The following is a 17,026-nucleotide window of genomic DNA, read 5'->3' on the forward strand; positions in this document are numbered from 1 at the left end:
CCCTCTAGAAGCTTGCGTTCTGCAAGTGACTGTCGCTTTATTGTGCCATCCCGAAGAGGCACAAAATCACTTTCACTGACTTTTAAATTAAATGTGCCCTCCTGGTGGAATGACCTGCCCAACTCAATCCGAGCAGCTGAGTGCTAAACCATCTTCAAGAATTGGCTAAAAACACATCTCTTCCAGCTTTATTTGACCCTCTAACTCTAGCACTCTCTATACTAATTCTATTCTTTAAAAAAAATTGCCCTTTTAGACTTGCACTCTATTCATTTACTAACTTCTTGTTTTCTTAAAAAAAAAACACTAGGTTCTCTAATCTTTTTGTATTCTATCCGTTTTTTTATTTATTATTTAATTAACAACACTAGCTTGCTCTAGTCTTTTTCTATTCTTTCTGTTTTCTTTTTATTTATTATATAATAAAAAACAAAAAGAAAAACCCTTGCTATGTGTACTGTGTTAAGCTAACTGAGACTTGTTATAGCACTTGCATATCATTGCTCTCTTGTTGATTTTGATTGCTTCCATTGCCCTCATTTGTAAGTTGCTTTGGATAAAAGCGTCTGCTAAATGACTTCATAAATGTAAATGAATCATCAATGAACTCACTTTAGCTGGACAAATTAATCAGTTATTGTCTTTTTGCATTATTGACAAACTATTTTCCTGTTTTAAACTGTAAAGCTGCTTTGACACAACCAGTATTGTATAAAGTGCTATACAAATTAAGATGACTTTACTTGACATGACTTGATTCTTATTATGATTATTACTTAATTTGTGTTATATGCAACTGCCTTATCTGTGACTGGATTAAGCAAATGTCCAATCTCCACTTAACTGTTACTTTGTAATGAGTATTTGTTGTATTTGATGTACCTTGTAAAGCATCCTTGATCCTGGGAAAGGCGCTATATACATTTAATACTACTACTACTACTTATAATAATAATAATATTAATAATAATAATAATAATATGTGTAGAGTACTTTGTGTATTCTATATGCTGACAAAACTGAATCAAACCGACTGTCCTGGGTAAACTATTCTACTATTATCTGACTGTGTGAGTGACTGTGTGCTGAGGATTGCAGTGTATTTAGAACAGTTTACCTTTCCATAAGATAACATCCATAGTAACATTCCAACTCAGTCACTTGCATCTATCAATTTTGCACTTTATCCATTCATTGTACCCATTTAGTAGTTGTTAGTTACTCTTGTCTATCCTTCTGTTAATAAAACCCCTTTTATTACACTCGTGTCTTCCTTGTGTTGATAATACAGTAAGAGGCTCTAAGTTAACGATATCTCTCAAATCCTTCATACAGTAAGAGGCTCTACAAGTTAACGATATCTCTCAAATCCTTAAGATTGGTCAGACTACAACGTCCTATAATTTATGTAATTCTTATTTATTCAACAATCTTCCATGATTGTTCTTTATTGTCAGGGCAATATTCCTGGCTGGTGCCCCGTAAAATAGTGTGACCAAAACTAAATATTTATATTTATATTTAACCTCAAAGCCATTACACTGGTGGTGCTACATACATGTAAAATCACTAATTTAGTGGTGCCCCGTGTGAGGCTATCTAAACTTGAAATCACTACACAGACATACAATGCATGCATACATATCTATGAAGAAAGATCTGTGTAGGTATCATGCACAGAATATTTCTAAGATAAGTGGCCAAAAGAAGACGACTCATCTTCCTCACCTTTACACGTCCTGCTGTCATCCTGCAGCGTGTAACCGCGGGGACAGGAACACACATAGCTGCCCTCCATGTTCTTACAGATGAAGTTACAGGGTTTTGGGGACATACTACATTCATCAACATCTGACAGAAACATTCAAACAACCATGATCACAAGGAATATCAAACAATAATGCTTTTATACATCACATGGATTTAAATGACTGACAAAGCAGTGCTGAGTGTTTGTGGCATACCGACGCATGCAGTTCCTGCAGTAGAGGCGATGTATCCTGGTTTACAGTGGCATCTGTACGAGCCCATGATGTTGATACAGATGCCATTGGCACAAACACCTGGAATCAGCTTGCACTCATCTATATCTGTGGGCAAAGAGGTTTACTGACAACTTCAGTCTTAAAAGATAATCTCACATACTCTGATACCCATAATTGGGATTTCTGACAAATGAAACACACTGCGAACTTGTATGTAGTGCTACACACATACAGTGTAGGGCTGTTTCTCTGTTTCTGCCACTTTCCCATCTTAAAATCAATTATCAAAGAATGCCTCCTTTTTTTGGCCTAGGACTTCGAGCTAATGACCTGTCCTACACCCCACTTATGATGCTGCCGGTATTTCTTTGGATTTTAAAACCATGTCTCAGTTTCAGAGTCTTTAAATAAACCATTGGTAAGGCCTGCAACGCACCAACCAGTAAGATTTGAGCTTTAGGTCACTGCTGCTACATCTGTTTTAAAAAAGCTGGTCATGAGTGTGATTTTTTTGTGTCTGCACCTGTCCCGTCAGTTGCGTAGCCATGGCCATATGGACAGAGTTTCTTGTAGTTGGCAGTAGCAGGCAAAGGGCAGAGCTCACACTGGTCCCCCCACCCGTGGCCTCTGTTACAGCAGCACTGAGACCTGCTGACAGGAACACGACTGCTGGACGACATCTGACACATGGTGTGCAGAACGTCAGTGAAACAAAAGCCTTGCCTGTAATCTGAGAGCCAAACATCACAACACGAATCAATTCACATTTCATTAGAGACTAAAAATGCACAATACACAACACACACATTCAGTGGCGTAGTGCATATCATTGTGGCCAAATCACTTTCTGGGAGAAATCACAGTTTAAAAATGCCCTGTGTGCCCATCCGCTACACCATGGATCTCCAACCCTGTTCCTGGAGAGCTACTGTCCTGCAGACTTCAGTTTCAATTCTGCTCTAACACACCTGCCTGTAATTATCAAGTAACCCTGAAGACCTTGATAAGCTGGTTCAGATGTGTTTGATTAGGGTTGGAGCTGAAATCTGCAGGACGGTAGCTCTCCAGGTAGCTCACCCCTGCGCTATGCCATAGGTCTTCAACCCTGCTCCTAGGGACCCACTCTCCTGCAGAGTTTAGCCTATAACCCTAATCCCATACACTTGAACCAACTAATCAAGGTCTTCAGGATCACTTGAAAAATCACAGGCCAGGTGTGCTGAAGGAGGTTAGAAAAAAATTGCAGGACAGTGAGTCCCCGGGAGCAGAGCTGAAGACCTAGGCATTTGATTTCTTGTCAATATTGCACACGCTAGTTGACATACAGTATGGTCAGCTTTAAGCCGGGACACACACAATTCGGCAAGCGTCTGTCGGGCTAGTTTTGTTTGGTGTGTTCCACACGTCAGCTCTTGTCGGCTTCAAGCATTCCAATATGCAAATATTTTCATAATAATATGAGCTGCTTAAAATGAAGAAAGTTATCAACATAACTGATATTCTGATCTGATATAGACAGTTCCTCTCATGTAGGAGAAGAATGCACGTGTTAGTTTGCAGCTTTTTGGTCCAGACGCTGCCGACGTGAGGCGACGATGACATTGTCGGCTTCTGTTGCCGCTAGTTCTTTGAAGTAGGCTTGGTGTGTCCCGGCCTTTATGTTCAGGGTTGAGAAAGAAGTTTTACCAAGACATTGTGTGGCTGTAGAGTCAGTTTTGAATCCAACGCCACATTCACACGTGTAGCTGCCCACAGTGTTCACACATCGACCATTCTCACAAACCCCAGGCTGAGTCAAACATTCATTTTCATCTGTAAAGAGGAAATATAATTAAAAAGGCGAATGAGGATGAATAAAAAAAAGAGACATTTCTGTCAGGACCACTATCGTCAAAGATGATTGACAATTAGCATACAGTTTGGATTAGCGGTATGGTTCTGTTCTGGGCAAGAACTCCCTGCGCATCCATGCAGCCTAGCATGGATGAGAGCAGGGAGAGCAGCGATAACCCCCCCAGGGTAAACAGAACAGAACCAACATAAATGTATGCAGATATCGTTAAAGTTCAATAATGTTATGTACACATTTTAGAATTTGTCTGATTCAAAGGAGAATCAGAAACGGAGGCAGGCTAGTAACTCGAGCAAGTAACTGCGGCACGGCCGAAGACTTACTTAACCATGAAAGAAACACGTTAAGCTCTCGCTCTCGCTTGATCGCTGAGTGCGCGCACGTGCATAAGAATTCAACTCTTAATTAACAGTGTAAATAACTCAGAATGCATGAAATGACACTACCGCCGTTTAAGCGCAGCATATTGCAATGACAAGCGTGTTGCCAGTGACAACAGATAAGTACTGCACATGCATGAACTAGCACAAGCATTTAACTGAAAACAACTTAATGAGCCCAAGCAACACAGATAGCCTTAGCAACACACATGTTGCAGATAACCTGAGAGCATTAAATGGAACTTAGCTTGTGAAGATGTTCGAGAGAGTGAAACATAGCAGCTGTGAAGTGGATTATAATCATTTCGGGGAATAAACTTGTTCATGTTAACAAACTTGAATGAATCGGAGGTGAGACCATTGGGGAAGCGAATTCCACTTCTCTAAATTCCCGATTCCTAGTGATGATGGTGTTTTGCCTGCCGAATTCGCCATTTAATTAGCTATTGAGCAATGCGAAAACTGCTGATACTACTGCGGGACCTTATATATGAATGCTTAGATAGGTGTCGTATTCCCATAGGTTGATGGGGATCAGCTGAGAGTCAGCTGATGCGACCTTGACTAACGTGACCTGCCAGAACTAATGCTACGCTTGATTCTTTTACAATCTAGTGTGATCAGTATTTTTGTTGGATGCATTGTTGCATATAGTGTGCAAACCCAACCCTGCCATTCCTACACCCACTAACCAACCTGACAATTCCCACTAATTATTTTAAGCAATGCTTCAGTATTGTGACGTATTTCCAACTGAAACAGAATATTGAATAGAGGACATGGTTTTATTTTACCACACCTACTGTTCATCTCTTTATTGCAGCAAACTAATGGTTGGAGGTGAGTGGTTATGGATATTCTGCCCAAGCGGTCAAACTGACACCATCAGAAAAGGAATGCCATTGAAGAGTGGAAGCTAATTTTCAAATTTTAATTAACGTTTACTAAGAAAAACATTTTTTTTTCTGAGTAAACTTGCACAGATTAATTGTTCACCTCAAGACTAGCAATGTATGCTAACAAAGTAAATAGTGTCAAATTTGATTTCAGATGGACTCTAATATGATCTATGTGGAACTAATATATGCTGCATTATGGGGACTGAGATTCTGGTAGGGCATAGGGCAGCATTGAGGTTATGTTGATGCCCATGTCTACTGTTTCATAGTGCATATTTGTGTTCGCTGTGTATATTCTGTATATTATCCACAACACTTTGCGCTGTGCAAGAGGAGTTTGTTGCGCGGCGCAATACTATACAAGCGACTGCTTGAAGCGACAAAGCGCCCCTTGCAAAGAGCTTGGACTACGTCAGGAATAACGGGGAATCCGTTTGCTGTTGGGAATTTTGCATTCAGTGTAGACAGTATTGATTATAATAAATAGGTTCTGCTGTCTTTTGTCGCGATGCGTCTCACTGCTCGCGTCCGGTCTAGACATGGTGTAAGTGTCATACATAAGTCTGTTATTAATGCAATTCTGCTTCATTCATTCCATGATCGGAATCCATGCTGATGTTTGTAAACTGTGTTTTGAGCTGAAGGCATCATGCATAAACATACGATTACAGTATATCCCTTAATTTCTGCTCAATTTAATACACATTAAACTAATATATATATATCATGAATCGCCCATATATATATATATATATATATATATACAGTATATATATATATATATATATGCATAGGATAGGATAGGATTGTAGTTTCACACAGTGTGCCTCTGTAGTCTTGTAGTCCTCTGTAACAGCATCCAGAATAGATTATTTTTTATATGAATAATAAAATCGCTATATAGGCTCATTTCAGGTGTTTAGGAGTATGGGAGTATTATCACGCTTACTGTATGACATGGATCAATCCCTTATTTTTTTCCTGCGGAAAGAACTTAATATAAACGTGTGACTAGTTGACTAGAAAAAAATCTTTAGTCGGGGACAGGCTTAGCACAAGGAACCGATCCATTTTTAAAATAAAATGCTTTACGAATGACTGCAAATCACGTCACGTATTGCATTGCACGAGTTATCCATGTGAGTCAAATGTTTTTATTTTATTTAATCTTTTTTATGTATGGGGGTGCTAGTCCCTAGCGCCGCCCAGTAAAGACTATTATAGTGACATACAGGAGTCATACACTAGGCGCGCATTTGTCCGTTATTATTAATGCGCAAACAAACCGTATATCTGCGCTCATGGTGCACGGATCGCTATAACATCATATTTCTGCTTGAACACAGTCCTGTATATTCATGTAGTTGTCACAATTAATGTACAGCAAGTGTTTTATAACGGATGCTAGCCAAAGAAGCGCGTTTTGGAGAAGTTTCTGAGGATCAGTTATGTACATATGGGCTTTAAACGCTTCAAATTCGCTTATTCTGACAGAGGAACTATTCAATGATGACATCGACCCGCCTTACGATCGCCAAGTCTCCACACATTAAGAATGGTTTCATTTTTCATTTGTACTTTGGTGTGAATAGTTACTCTGCATGGATCTGTGTATGCAGTCCTTTGGCGTCTCCCTGTGGTCTTGTTTCTTATGGCAGGTTGACTTGTGCTTATTTGTTAAAGTTACTGTATAATTAATGGTTTAAGTACTTTTAAAGGCACAATATGTAATTTTTCGCCGCTAGAGGGTGCGTATTCAAAATAAACAAAGAATCAAAGGCGTAGTTTGATGACGCCGTGACTGAGTGTGGAATCATGGGAGTTGTGGTCTTCATCCCCACAGCCGATGTAATCCGACGGGACTCGGGCAGAAATCATGTTCATGGATGAGATAATGATTTATTAACATAGTAGAATGAAGCAGGGTGAGGCTGAAAGCCATCGGAGCGAAACGAGGCCGCTGAACGAGTGCGACACATGGCTAGAAAGCAGCGGAGCATTTATTATGCCACAGTCGACCGCTTCCGCTCCTTTCAGTCGTGTGTATGTGGGAAAAAAAAGCAGCGCTGTTTTATCATACTACACTGAACAAAATTATAAACGCAACACTTTTGCTTTTGCCCCCATTTTTCATGAGCTGAACTCAAAGATCTAAGACTTTTTCTATGTACACAAAAGGCCTATTTCTCTCAAATATTGTTCACAAATCTGTCTAAATCTCTGTTAGTGAGCACTTCTCCTTTACCGAGATAATCCATCCACCTCACAGGTGTGGCATATCAAGATGCTGATTAGACAGCATGATTATTGCACAGGTGTGCCTTAGGCAAACAAAAGTGTTGCGTTTATAATTTTGTTCAGTGTAGGTTATGATCTGTGATCATATCATTTCCAAAAAGCGCTTTTGTAGAAAGGGATCTAATATTCATTAAGACAAGCTTTATCATTTGTTTATCTGTATTATATCTGTTTTTTATTTGTTGAACATCAATTAAATTGTTACCCTTAAATCTGTTTGGACATTTTTTGTATTTGCTAATTCAGGGAACAGACAGTCTCTATAGTATGATATCTAGGTGAAGGAGTCTCTATGTGCTGAGAATTAACTGACTTCTGTGATGTGAGTTGGCTGGCAGACAGTTAGTTTAACCAGTCTGTCTGCTTCCTGACCTGAGCCCCAGTTAGTCAAGTGCAAACTTTGTGCCATATTTCTAGAGAGAATAGCGGCACCACCCCTGGAGGGATGAAGACCATGTCCTTTATACAGGTCAGTTCTGCCCCAAAAACTCACCCAATTGTCTATGAAACCTATGCTATTCTGCAGGCACCACTTAGACATCCAGCCATTGAGTGATGACAGTCTTCTGTGTATCTCATTACCACGATAAGCAGGGAGGGGACCAGAGCATATTACAGTGTCTGACATCATACTTGCAAGTTCACACACCTCTTTAATATTATTTTTATTATCTCTGACTGGCAAAGTCGAACATCATTACTGCCGAAGTGAATAACAATCTTACTGAATTTACATTTAGCATTAGCCAGCACTTTTATATTTGACAAGATATCAGGCGCTCTGGCTCCCAGTGAACATTGGACTATGGTGGCTGGTGTCTCTATTTTCACGTTCCGTACAATAGAATCACCAATAACTATGGCGATTTCATCAGGTTTCTCAGTGTGTGCGTCACTGAGTGGGGAGAAACTGTTTAATGTTTTGATCAGAATGGAAGAGCGGTGTTTTGTCCTGCAACTATGCCACCCCACACAGTCACCCAATCGCGCTGCCGCGGGGGCTCTGCAACCGGAACTGACTTATGTACAGGACTCGCTAAGCTAGTTGAATCCAAAGACGTATCTAAGACCTTCACATTCTTACTATCCTCCATTAAAGTTTGGATGCATGTCTCAAGTTCTGAAATCTTCTCTGTCAGCCTAACTATTTCCCTGCATTTATCACATGTGAATCCATTGCCGCTGACAGAGAAAGCTACACTATACATGTGGCAAGCAGTGCAAGTGGCAATAACAGGAGAAGAAGCCATTACTCACCATGATTGCTGAATGATTCCGACTTACCACAGTTGTTTAATGAACTTGTGATAAACAGAGCGAGAGATAAAAGACTAACAAGCTAACGGAATGCTAACGCACTGCGCAAGCAGTTTAGATTAAAAAGTGAATGGTTTCAAATTAGTTTGATAGATAATATCAGAAATATGGTAAGAATTAAGTTCTATTTTAGCAGGTTAAACAACAAAGAGTGATAGTAAAAAGTAAGAGATTCCAACAGAATAACAAAGCTACACGGATCTACAATCGCAAACCACTCAGTAGCATGGTAGACAGGAACCGGAATTTGGTGGTGAAGAAGATTAGTTTAGAGCTTCAATGAACAGTAATGCTGTGTTAGGGCTTCTTTTATCCAAAGCAACTTACAGTTGAGGAATACAACAAGCGATTTACCACAAGATGGCAATAAACGCGAGAAGTGTGTGTGATATGATAACTGAAAATTTGGACTCAGCTCTTGCACTCCATAGCACTTCAGTGACTAACAGCAATGTGGTTTCAGTTGAATGGCCACTTTTAAATCCAGATTGGTTATTGTCCAGCTGGTTGTTCTGTGAGAGAAAGGAAGACACTTGGTTGAACGCAATGCATTTAAGTGATTTTGCTATGAACGGGAGGAGAGACACGGGCCTGTAGCTTTCAACAATTGAGGTGTCTAATGTAGGTTTTTTAAGCAGTGGGGTTACCCGAGCCTGCTTGAATGCGGTGGGAAAAATGCCTGTGAGAAGAGATGTGTTGATGATGTGTGTGAATGAAGGCAGAAGTGCAGGGGAAATAGCTTGTAGGAGATGTGAGGAGATTGGGTCTAGAGGACAGGTGGTAGGGTGGCTGGAGAGAATAAGTTTAGAGACTTCATCTTCTGTAAGAGGAGAGAAGGAGGAGAGAAGATGTTCAGCTGTGTGAGTGTTTGCTGTGAGTTCCTGGGTTATTGGAGCCATGAACTGACTGCTGATGGATGTGGTTTTGTTTGTGAAGTAATTAGCAAAATTGTCAGCAGATAAAGAGGTGGTGGGAGGTGACCGAGGGGGACAAAGGAACTGAATGTTTTGAAGAGTGTGCGTGTGTCTGATGCGCTGTTGATCTTGTTATGTAAGAAGGTAGTTTTGGCAGCATAAGCGTTGGTGGAAAATAAAGATAGCAGTGACTGATACCTGCTGAATCTTTTGATTTGCCCCATTTTCTCTCCACTGCCCTTAGTTTAGTTCGCTGCTCACAGGGGACATCGGTTAACCAGGGATTGGAGGGAGTAGCACGTGCTGGTCTGGAGGAAATAGGACAGATATTGTCTAGGTAGATAGTTAGGGTAGAAAATAAGGTATCTGGCACAATTCACATCTAATGATGAGAAATGTGTGGGGGTGGGAAGAGAGGTCGATACCACAGAGTAAAGTCCAGAAGGAGAAAGAGATGTTAGATTTTGTCTAAATGAAACTGGCAGAGGGATTGGTGGTGCAGAAGAAGGTAGATGTAGATTAAAAGTAATAATGAAATGATCCGAGACATGAAAGGGTTTGACCAAGATGTTATCTGTGATACAATTGCGTGTAAAGATGAGGTCGAGCTGGTTACCTGATTATGGGTACCTGTGGTGGGCTGAAAGAGGCTAGGAGAGAGTGGAAGTCAGTAGCATGTGGATTCTAAAGGTGGATGCTGAAGTCACCAAAAGTACTAGAAGGCTGCCATCATCAGGGAATGAGGACAGCAGCATGTCCAGTTCTTCTGGAAAGTTGCCTAGCTTACCTGGAGGGCGATAAATAACTACTATGTGGATTTTTACAGGGAGTGTGACTGTAACGGCATGAAATTCAAAGGAAGTATTGTTAAAGTTATAAGAGAATGTAAGGTATTTCCAGCTTTTGGAAATGAGGAGATTAGTACCCCCACCTCACCCAACCTGACAGGGGGTGTGGCTGAAAGCTGTCCCTTCATGTTTAATCCAGGTCTCAGTCAAGCCCAAGAGACGTAGAGCTGACTGAGTAGCAAAGGCTGGAATAAAGTCAGCTTTGTTTACAGCTGACTGACAATTCCAGAGGCCCATAGGAAAAGAAAGGGGTACAATAGAATAAGTGTGGATAGGATGCAGGTTAGCATGATTGCGCCGTCTCCTGCTTGTTGTGTAAGAGTGTTTCCGCTGAGAGACAACAGGAATATAATGGAAGCACATGTTTAAAGTGGTGGAGAGAGGAAAGGAAGGGAAGTAGAATAAGGGAAAGATACTACTGTGCCTTGTCGGTGTCGTTGCTCGGTTGAGTCGCACAGGTAGAGACGCAGGTCTCAGCAAAGCCTATAGCATGCAAATGGCTTGAAATCACAACTATTGCGGTACAGTTTTCCACTTAAGCACAAATTAACAAGTAGCAAAAAGTATTTTTCTAGATTCTAATTACAGCTTACAGCAAACCCTAACCCTGCACAATCAGCAATTAAAAAAATTCAACATTTTTAAATAAAATAAGCAGTAAATGAATTAATCCTCCCTACTAGCAGATATTTATTCTAAACAACAGCAACAGAAAACTGGTATGAAGCAAAACACTTACGTGCTCTTGCCGTGTCCACTGACAAATCACTTTTCTCCTGATGTTGGATTTGCCCATTAATATGAACAACCGTCCGCAGATGGATGTTCACTCTGATGTTTAACTAGTAATTCTGTCTGTCTTCTTCGGCCTTCTACTCAGCTGCCCCTCTGCAGTCCCCAGGAATCACTGGCACAACCACAGTGCCCTAGCTAGCTACATCCACTGTAGACTTTAGAGTCATTGCCACAGCCTCAGCCTTTTGACCCATTGACTCCACCATGACATGTCATCGCTCCACTGGGGTCCCTCGTCTCCTTTGGTCCACCACAGACTTGCAGGTCTGTGGCTATGCCTCAGCTGCACACTGTGTAGGAACTGAGCCACGCAGACACCAATGGTTGAATCAACAGATGACTTGATCAGAATCAGTTGATAAGAATTGCTTTGATCAGGAAAGTCAAAATCCAAAGCAACACTTTACGACCCCAACCCAGGTCATGTGACACCATCTGGACTGAGAATGACAAACTTCCCCCACAGGTTAACCTCAAACAAAGAAACCCTTTCAACTCAAGGAATAACCGGTCAAATTTATGTTGTTTCAAACCAAGAACAAATGGTCAAAAGCACAGAAATGCATGAGCTAAACACCTGGTGAGTCTTCCCCACTCAAGACAAAGAGCTTGCCTTAAAGGACCATATCCTCTCTAAACCTAGAAACTCATAATATTCAAATGCATCAGATCATACTCAAAACGATGATAAAGGGCTTATAATCAAATGTCATTTAATTGCATAACTCAATATCATGTCTGAAACCCATATGTGTGAACATTAGGCTTTGATCATGCATTACGCATGAAATTATTACTAACTATTGAATGGTTTTTCGCAAGTCTATCTTGTTTGGTATGAGTGAGTGAATCTCTTTCTCTTCCTTCCATTTCTTTAATCATGATGTTAATCAAACCTGTGTAAAATGCATCACATCCACATGATTAAATTCATGTTTAAATTGTACCCAGTTAAGAGCAGGGAAATTGGAGCCCATGTGACTAAAAGATAACATGCTGATTTACAGTAATGGGAGGAGAAACAGTCACCTCCTGAACCGAAGACAATACCTGATTGTTCAGAGCTCCACTTGGGGCCAGAATAATCAGCTGGGTTTAAAACCCAATACTCAGAAGAGAAGATACAGACAGAGAACCAGATCCAGACCGAGACTCAGTCTCGGGCTCAGACTCTCCCAGCTTAGGATGGGTTAAGACTGGACAACATCCCATATCACTTCTTTCTTTTCTTTAGTTTCTTCCTTTTCTTTCCGTCGAGAGTCCCGTTTTAGTTAATCTTCGCCACTAAGCCGCAGTCTATACAACTACAGCCTCAAACTTTAACTGACCACGAGACTCCGCTCCACTGGCCAACACCACAACCTGATCGGCCTCCCAAGATGTCACTCCAGTGACGAACAGACCACCAGTGAACCCACATGGGAACCCCGTCAATAACAGACACCACAGAAGGAATCCCCATTCAAAGAGACGCAACAAACGCAAGTAATGCCTCTCATTCTGAACTGGTGCATAGCTATGAAATTTAATAACCCTGCCTAAGAAACGATAGAAGGGTTGAATTAATGATTGATGGTTTACTCAGTTAGGTCTTACAAAACTTGGGATTACATCTTTTCACTCTCTTAAACTCTTTCTTCCTCACTTTCTTCCTTTCTGCAACTCGTGTGAATGTGTGTGTGCGCGTGTGTTTGTCTTAGGTGCTAGCTTTATGCGTTAGATTAGTCAATAAAATATCATTTGTATTTAAAGAGAAGTGTCTTGTGTTATGTTTATCAATTTATTGCCTTAATCTGCCGATCTTGTTATCATGCTAAGAATAGTGTTTTCACTATATGTCGGATATTGGTATCCATTGTAGAGCCGACAGTTACGGACCGTTCAAATCAGCGCTGGACGATTAATTTGCTCGGTCGTAAAGAGTCGATTCTTTCAAATTCCCCTTTAAATTCATTAATAATTCCCTTTGAGCTAATTTGATTTGTTTACCCCTACAACTGCTTCAGCTCCACTGGTTTCCTACATTACTCTGGCTATGTCTAGGTCTTCCGAGCACCCATCTCCACCTCAGTCCCAATCCTTTGGTTCCGTCTGAAGAATCCCCCTAGCTCAATTCTTTGTCCGTTTTCAGTGTATAGGTTGGTTTACTTATCTCCTGCTTTGGTCCTGTGGTTTTTCTATGCTCCAGAGTGTTTTTGTTTTAGTCCATTATGACTGATGCCGTTAGATCCTCACCACAACTCTCTCCTTTTGCCTGTACCAAGCTGTGACCATGCAAGCCTTTTAAAGCTAGTTAAACAAGTTCAAGTTCAAGTTCAATTTTATTAGTCACATACACAATCATACACAGTACGATATGTAGTGAAATGCTTGGTACGACTCTCCACACAGAATGCAATAGACTATATATTCAAATAGAAATATTATAAAAGTAGTAATAAGAAGAGAAAGAAAAACTGTATCCTAAGAAATAAGTTGAATAATGAATAGAATTACAGTTACTATAAGAAGAAATTAAACTAAGAAATACAACAATAAAGAATATAAATAAGAGAAGAATATACAGATTATTAAAATTTACAGAAAATAATAATAATAATAGTAATTTAACCAAGTAAAAAGATAGAGAATATATATGTACAAAATATGTGAATGAGTACATCTCTGTGTACAGAGATGGTAGCAGCAACAATCTGACAGTATGTGTACGTGCAGTAAAGTGCAATTATGCTTGTGCAGTCTGTAATAATAAAAGGAGTATAATGTTAATATGGTGTTGTATAGTGCAACTAAATCTTGTTGGCATTGTTGGCATTGTCCTGGTTCAGGACACGGATAGCCTGTGCAAAGAAGCTTTTCTTCATTTTCCTCATTGGTACTCATAAACTGGGTATGAATGATAGACTCACTATCATTTGTAAATTCAACATAATTTTTTCCATCAGTGTCTTTGTAAATGTGAACAGCAATGCAGATCAGTTCAATAAAATTAGATTTAAAAAATATATTTTACCTTGACACATGTCATCATTCATCCTGCGGATCATCCCGGCTGGACAAACACACATGAAGGTGCCAATTAAATTGTTACACTCCATTCCTCTGGAGTCACAGTTATGAAGATCGTTTGCACACTCGTCTACATCTGAACACAAGCAAGCTCAATGTCATCAAGAACGCTTTTTTAAAAATGCACATTAATACACATATGCATTTGTATTAATCTTGAATACTACGATCGCTTAGGGTTGGAAAGTTTCACACCAAACTCATTGATTACTGATAATAAGTTGTACCCTGACACATGCGTCCATCCTCTCGCAGAGTGTAACCAGATGGACAGCTGCATTCATACGCCCCCAAAGTGTTAATGCAGCGAAACACACAGAGCAGAGGATTCTGACTGCACTCGTTCACATCTGGACAATCAGTAATGACACACAATCAGTCAAAGACAGACATAACAACACATCCTGTATGAAAGCTCCCTCAGTCTATATCTCAGATATAATAACAGACTGAATAATCTATTTTAGTCAGGATTACTGTATGCAATAATAATTATATATGGACTTCTAAGCAAATGTTTAACTATTCGGTGATTTACTCATTAGCTACAATAATGCCATGCATTTGAATTATCCTCAATTGGGGGGTTGTCATAGCAAATACTGATACTTAATTTGATTAATTAATTTGAATATAATGTAATCAATATGGGTAAATCAATTGGTAGCTATGTCGGTCCCACTTTATATTAATCGGCCTTAACTACTATGTACTTACATTTAAATTAATAATTTGGTACAATGACTTATTGTGTACATACATGTTTTTACATTGTACTTATATATAAAAAAAAAATACCTGCATGTAATTACATCTGTAACTAATTTCTGTAATTACATTTATCAATTACACTGTTGACCCATCCCTTACACCTACCCATACCATCAAACCTGTCCCTAGTCTTGCGTAGCCAGACCTTCAGACTGACGGCTGAAGGTCTGGAATCCATGGCAGCTTTCATTGGCCAAAGCCTGCGCATGAGGCCGTTTGACCCATATGTCAAACAACCGATCACAGTTCGTTTCGTTTCAGCGTCACGTTTCGTGGCGTGGAAATGTCGCCACAATAACTCTCCACACAAAATACTTTTGAAAATCCAGCGTTTAGTTGATCCTGATAAGCGCTCGTCATCACAGTTGTAAACACAATGACGGCTTTCTTCTTTCGTGAGGGGGTTTGGTGTCACGGCATCTTTGTTTCCAGGTGGAACGTTAACGAACGCGACACGCACGTCTCCCAGAAATCCTGTATAATTCAAACAATCCGATTACGACTTCGAAACTCCTGAAGTGTTTCCACTTTTGTGTGCCATATGCATCAGACGTTTAGCCAACGTTCCGTCGGCGTTATGTCTGAGGCTGAGACTAACCTGTCCCTAACCTTACCCATATCCCACCTCAATAGCAGCAAAAGTGTTTTGCAATACAGTATGAACACAATAAGTACATTGTACTTATTTTTTAATGTAAGTACATAATAGTTAAGGCCACTTAATATAAAGTGGGACTGCTATGTCAAATATAGACAGAAGAAAAAAACAATTTCCATTTTAATGACATCATACATGTCAACACACTGAAGCTGGTTAAGTAAATGTCATATCAGATATTCAGATGATTTTATCAGTTGACCTTCACAGCTCATCATTGGTCCAGGCTCAAATCCCTCCTCACATAGACACTCAAATCCTCCGATCACATTTGAGCATGTGCCGTTTCCACAGGGGTTTCCAAATGAACATTCATCAATGTCTGCACACACAGAGAGAACAGAATGCTGTTAGCTGAACATGTCGAAAATTCAAACCCTCAATAAACTGTCACATGTTTGATAATGAGATGATCACCCAGCTGAGATACAGTTTCTAATGGACCAGCAAATTCTGTCCATTCAATCCATGTCTAATTCACCTGATCTGCATTTGGGGCAAACCAGAATACCCAGAGGAAACCCACACCAACAAGGGGAGAACCATGGCCCCTGGATGAGCAAAATGTCAAGCTAATATCAGTGAAGAAGAGATCTGCATAATCTCAGTTATTTACAGTCAAAGTGACCTGAAGTCATTCATTTTCAGTGGGAGATGCTGATTTCCCCCTCAATGTCTGTAGTGGTTGTGGCCAACATTCTACAAAATATTGTCTTGTATTCTGAAGAAGAAGAAAAGCCATATGGGTTTGGACTGACATGAGGGTGAGTAAATGATGACAGAATTTTTATTTTTGGGTGAACAAAAATGTTCATAAATAATCCTTGTTTTTAACTAAACTGGCACACAGTTAATATTTTAAATGCAATATATTCGAAGGTGCAAACAAAAGTACTTTTAAAGTATATTTTGTTGAAAGTTACAGTGTTCTCTTACCATCACATCGTGTTCCTGTGTAGTTGAGCATGTAGCCCGTGGGACACTCGCAGCGGAAGGAGCCATCCATGTCGATGCAGTGGCCGTTCACACAGATCTCTGGATTCTCCACACACTCATTTAAGTCTGAGAGATACAGTGATACAGCATGTTCAGCCTGTACAGCTTCAGATTTGTGCACTCTGTGTTTAATGTTTTATTTCTTCCCCACAGACAACAATCAGTGTGCCTTAATTCTCAGAACAGTATATATATATATATATATATATATATATATATATATATATATACACACAGGTGCATC

The 17,026-nt window shown here is 40.0% G+C and overlaps 1 protein-coding gene across 1 annotated transcript in view; it reads right to left on the minus strand.

The window, feature by feature from the left end:
• The window catches only part of fbn2a (fibrillin 2a), a 138,544-nt gene that overhangs the window by 27,010 nt on the left and 94,508 nt on the right, over positions 1-17,026 (minus strand). Inside the window, 8 exon segments of the mRNA XM_016462171.1 lie at positions 1,729-1,851; positions 1,965-2,090; positions 2,509-2,715; positions 3,672-3,797; positions 14,302-14,433; positions 14,585-14,707; positions 15,989-16,108; positions 16,723-16,848. Of these exon segments, the coding sequence (XP_016317657.1) occupies positions 1,729-1,851; positions 1,965-2,090; positions 2,509-2,715; positions 3,672-3,797; positions 14,302-14,433; positions 14,585-14,707; positions 15,989-16,108; positions 16,723-16,848 (1,083 nt within the window).

The sequence above is a fragment of the Sinocyclocheilus anshuiensis genome, unplaced genomic scaffold, assembly GCF_001515605.1.
Source record: "Sinocyclocheilus anshuiensis isolate Anshui unplaced genomic scaffold, SAMN03320099.WGS_v1.1 scaffold889, whole genome shotgun sequence".
In the NCBI taxonomy this organism is placed as follows: domain Eukaryota; kingdom Metazoa; phylum Chordata; class Actinopteri; order Cypriniformes; family Cyprinidae; genus Sinocyclocheilus; species Sinocyclocheilus anshuiensis.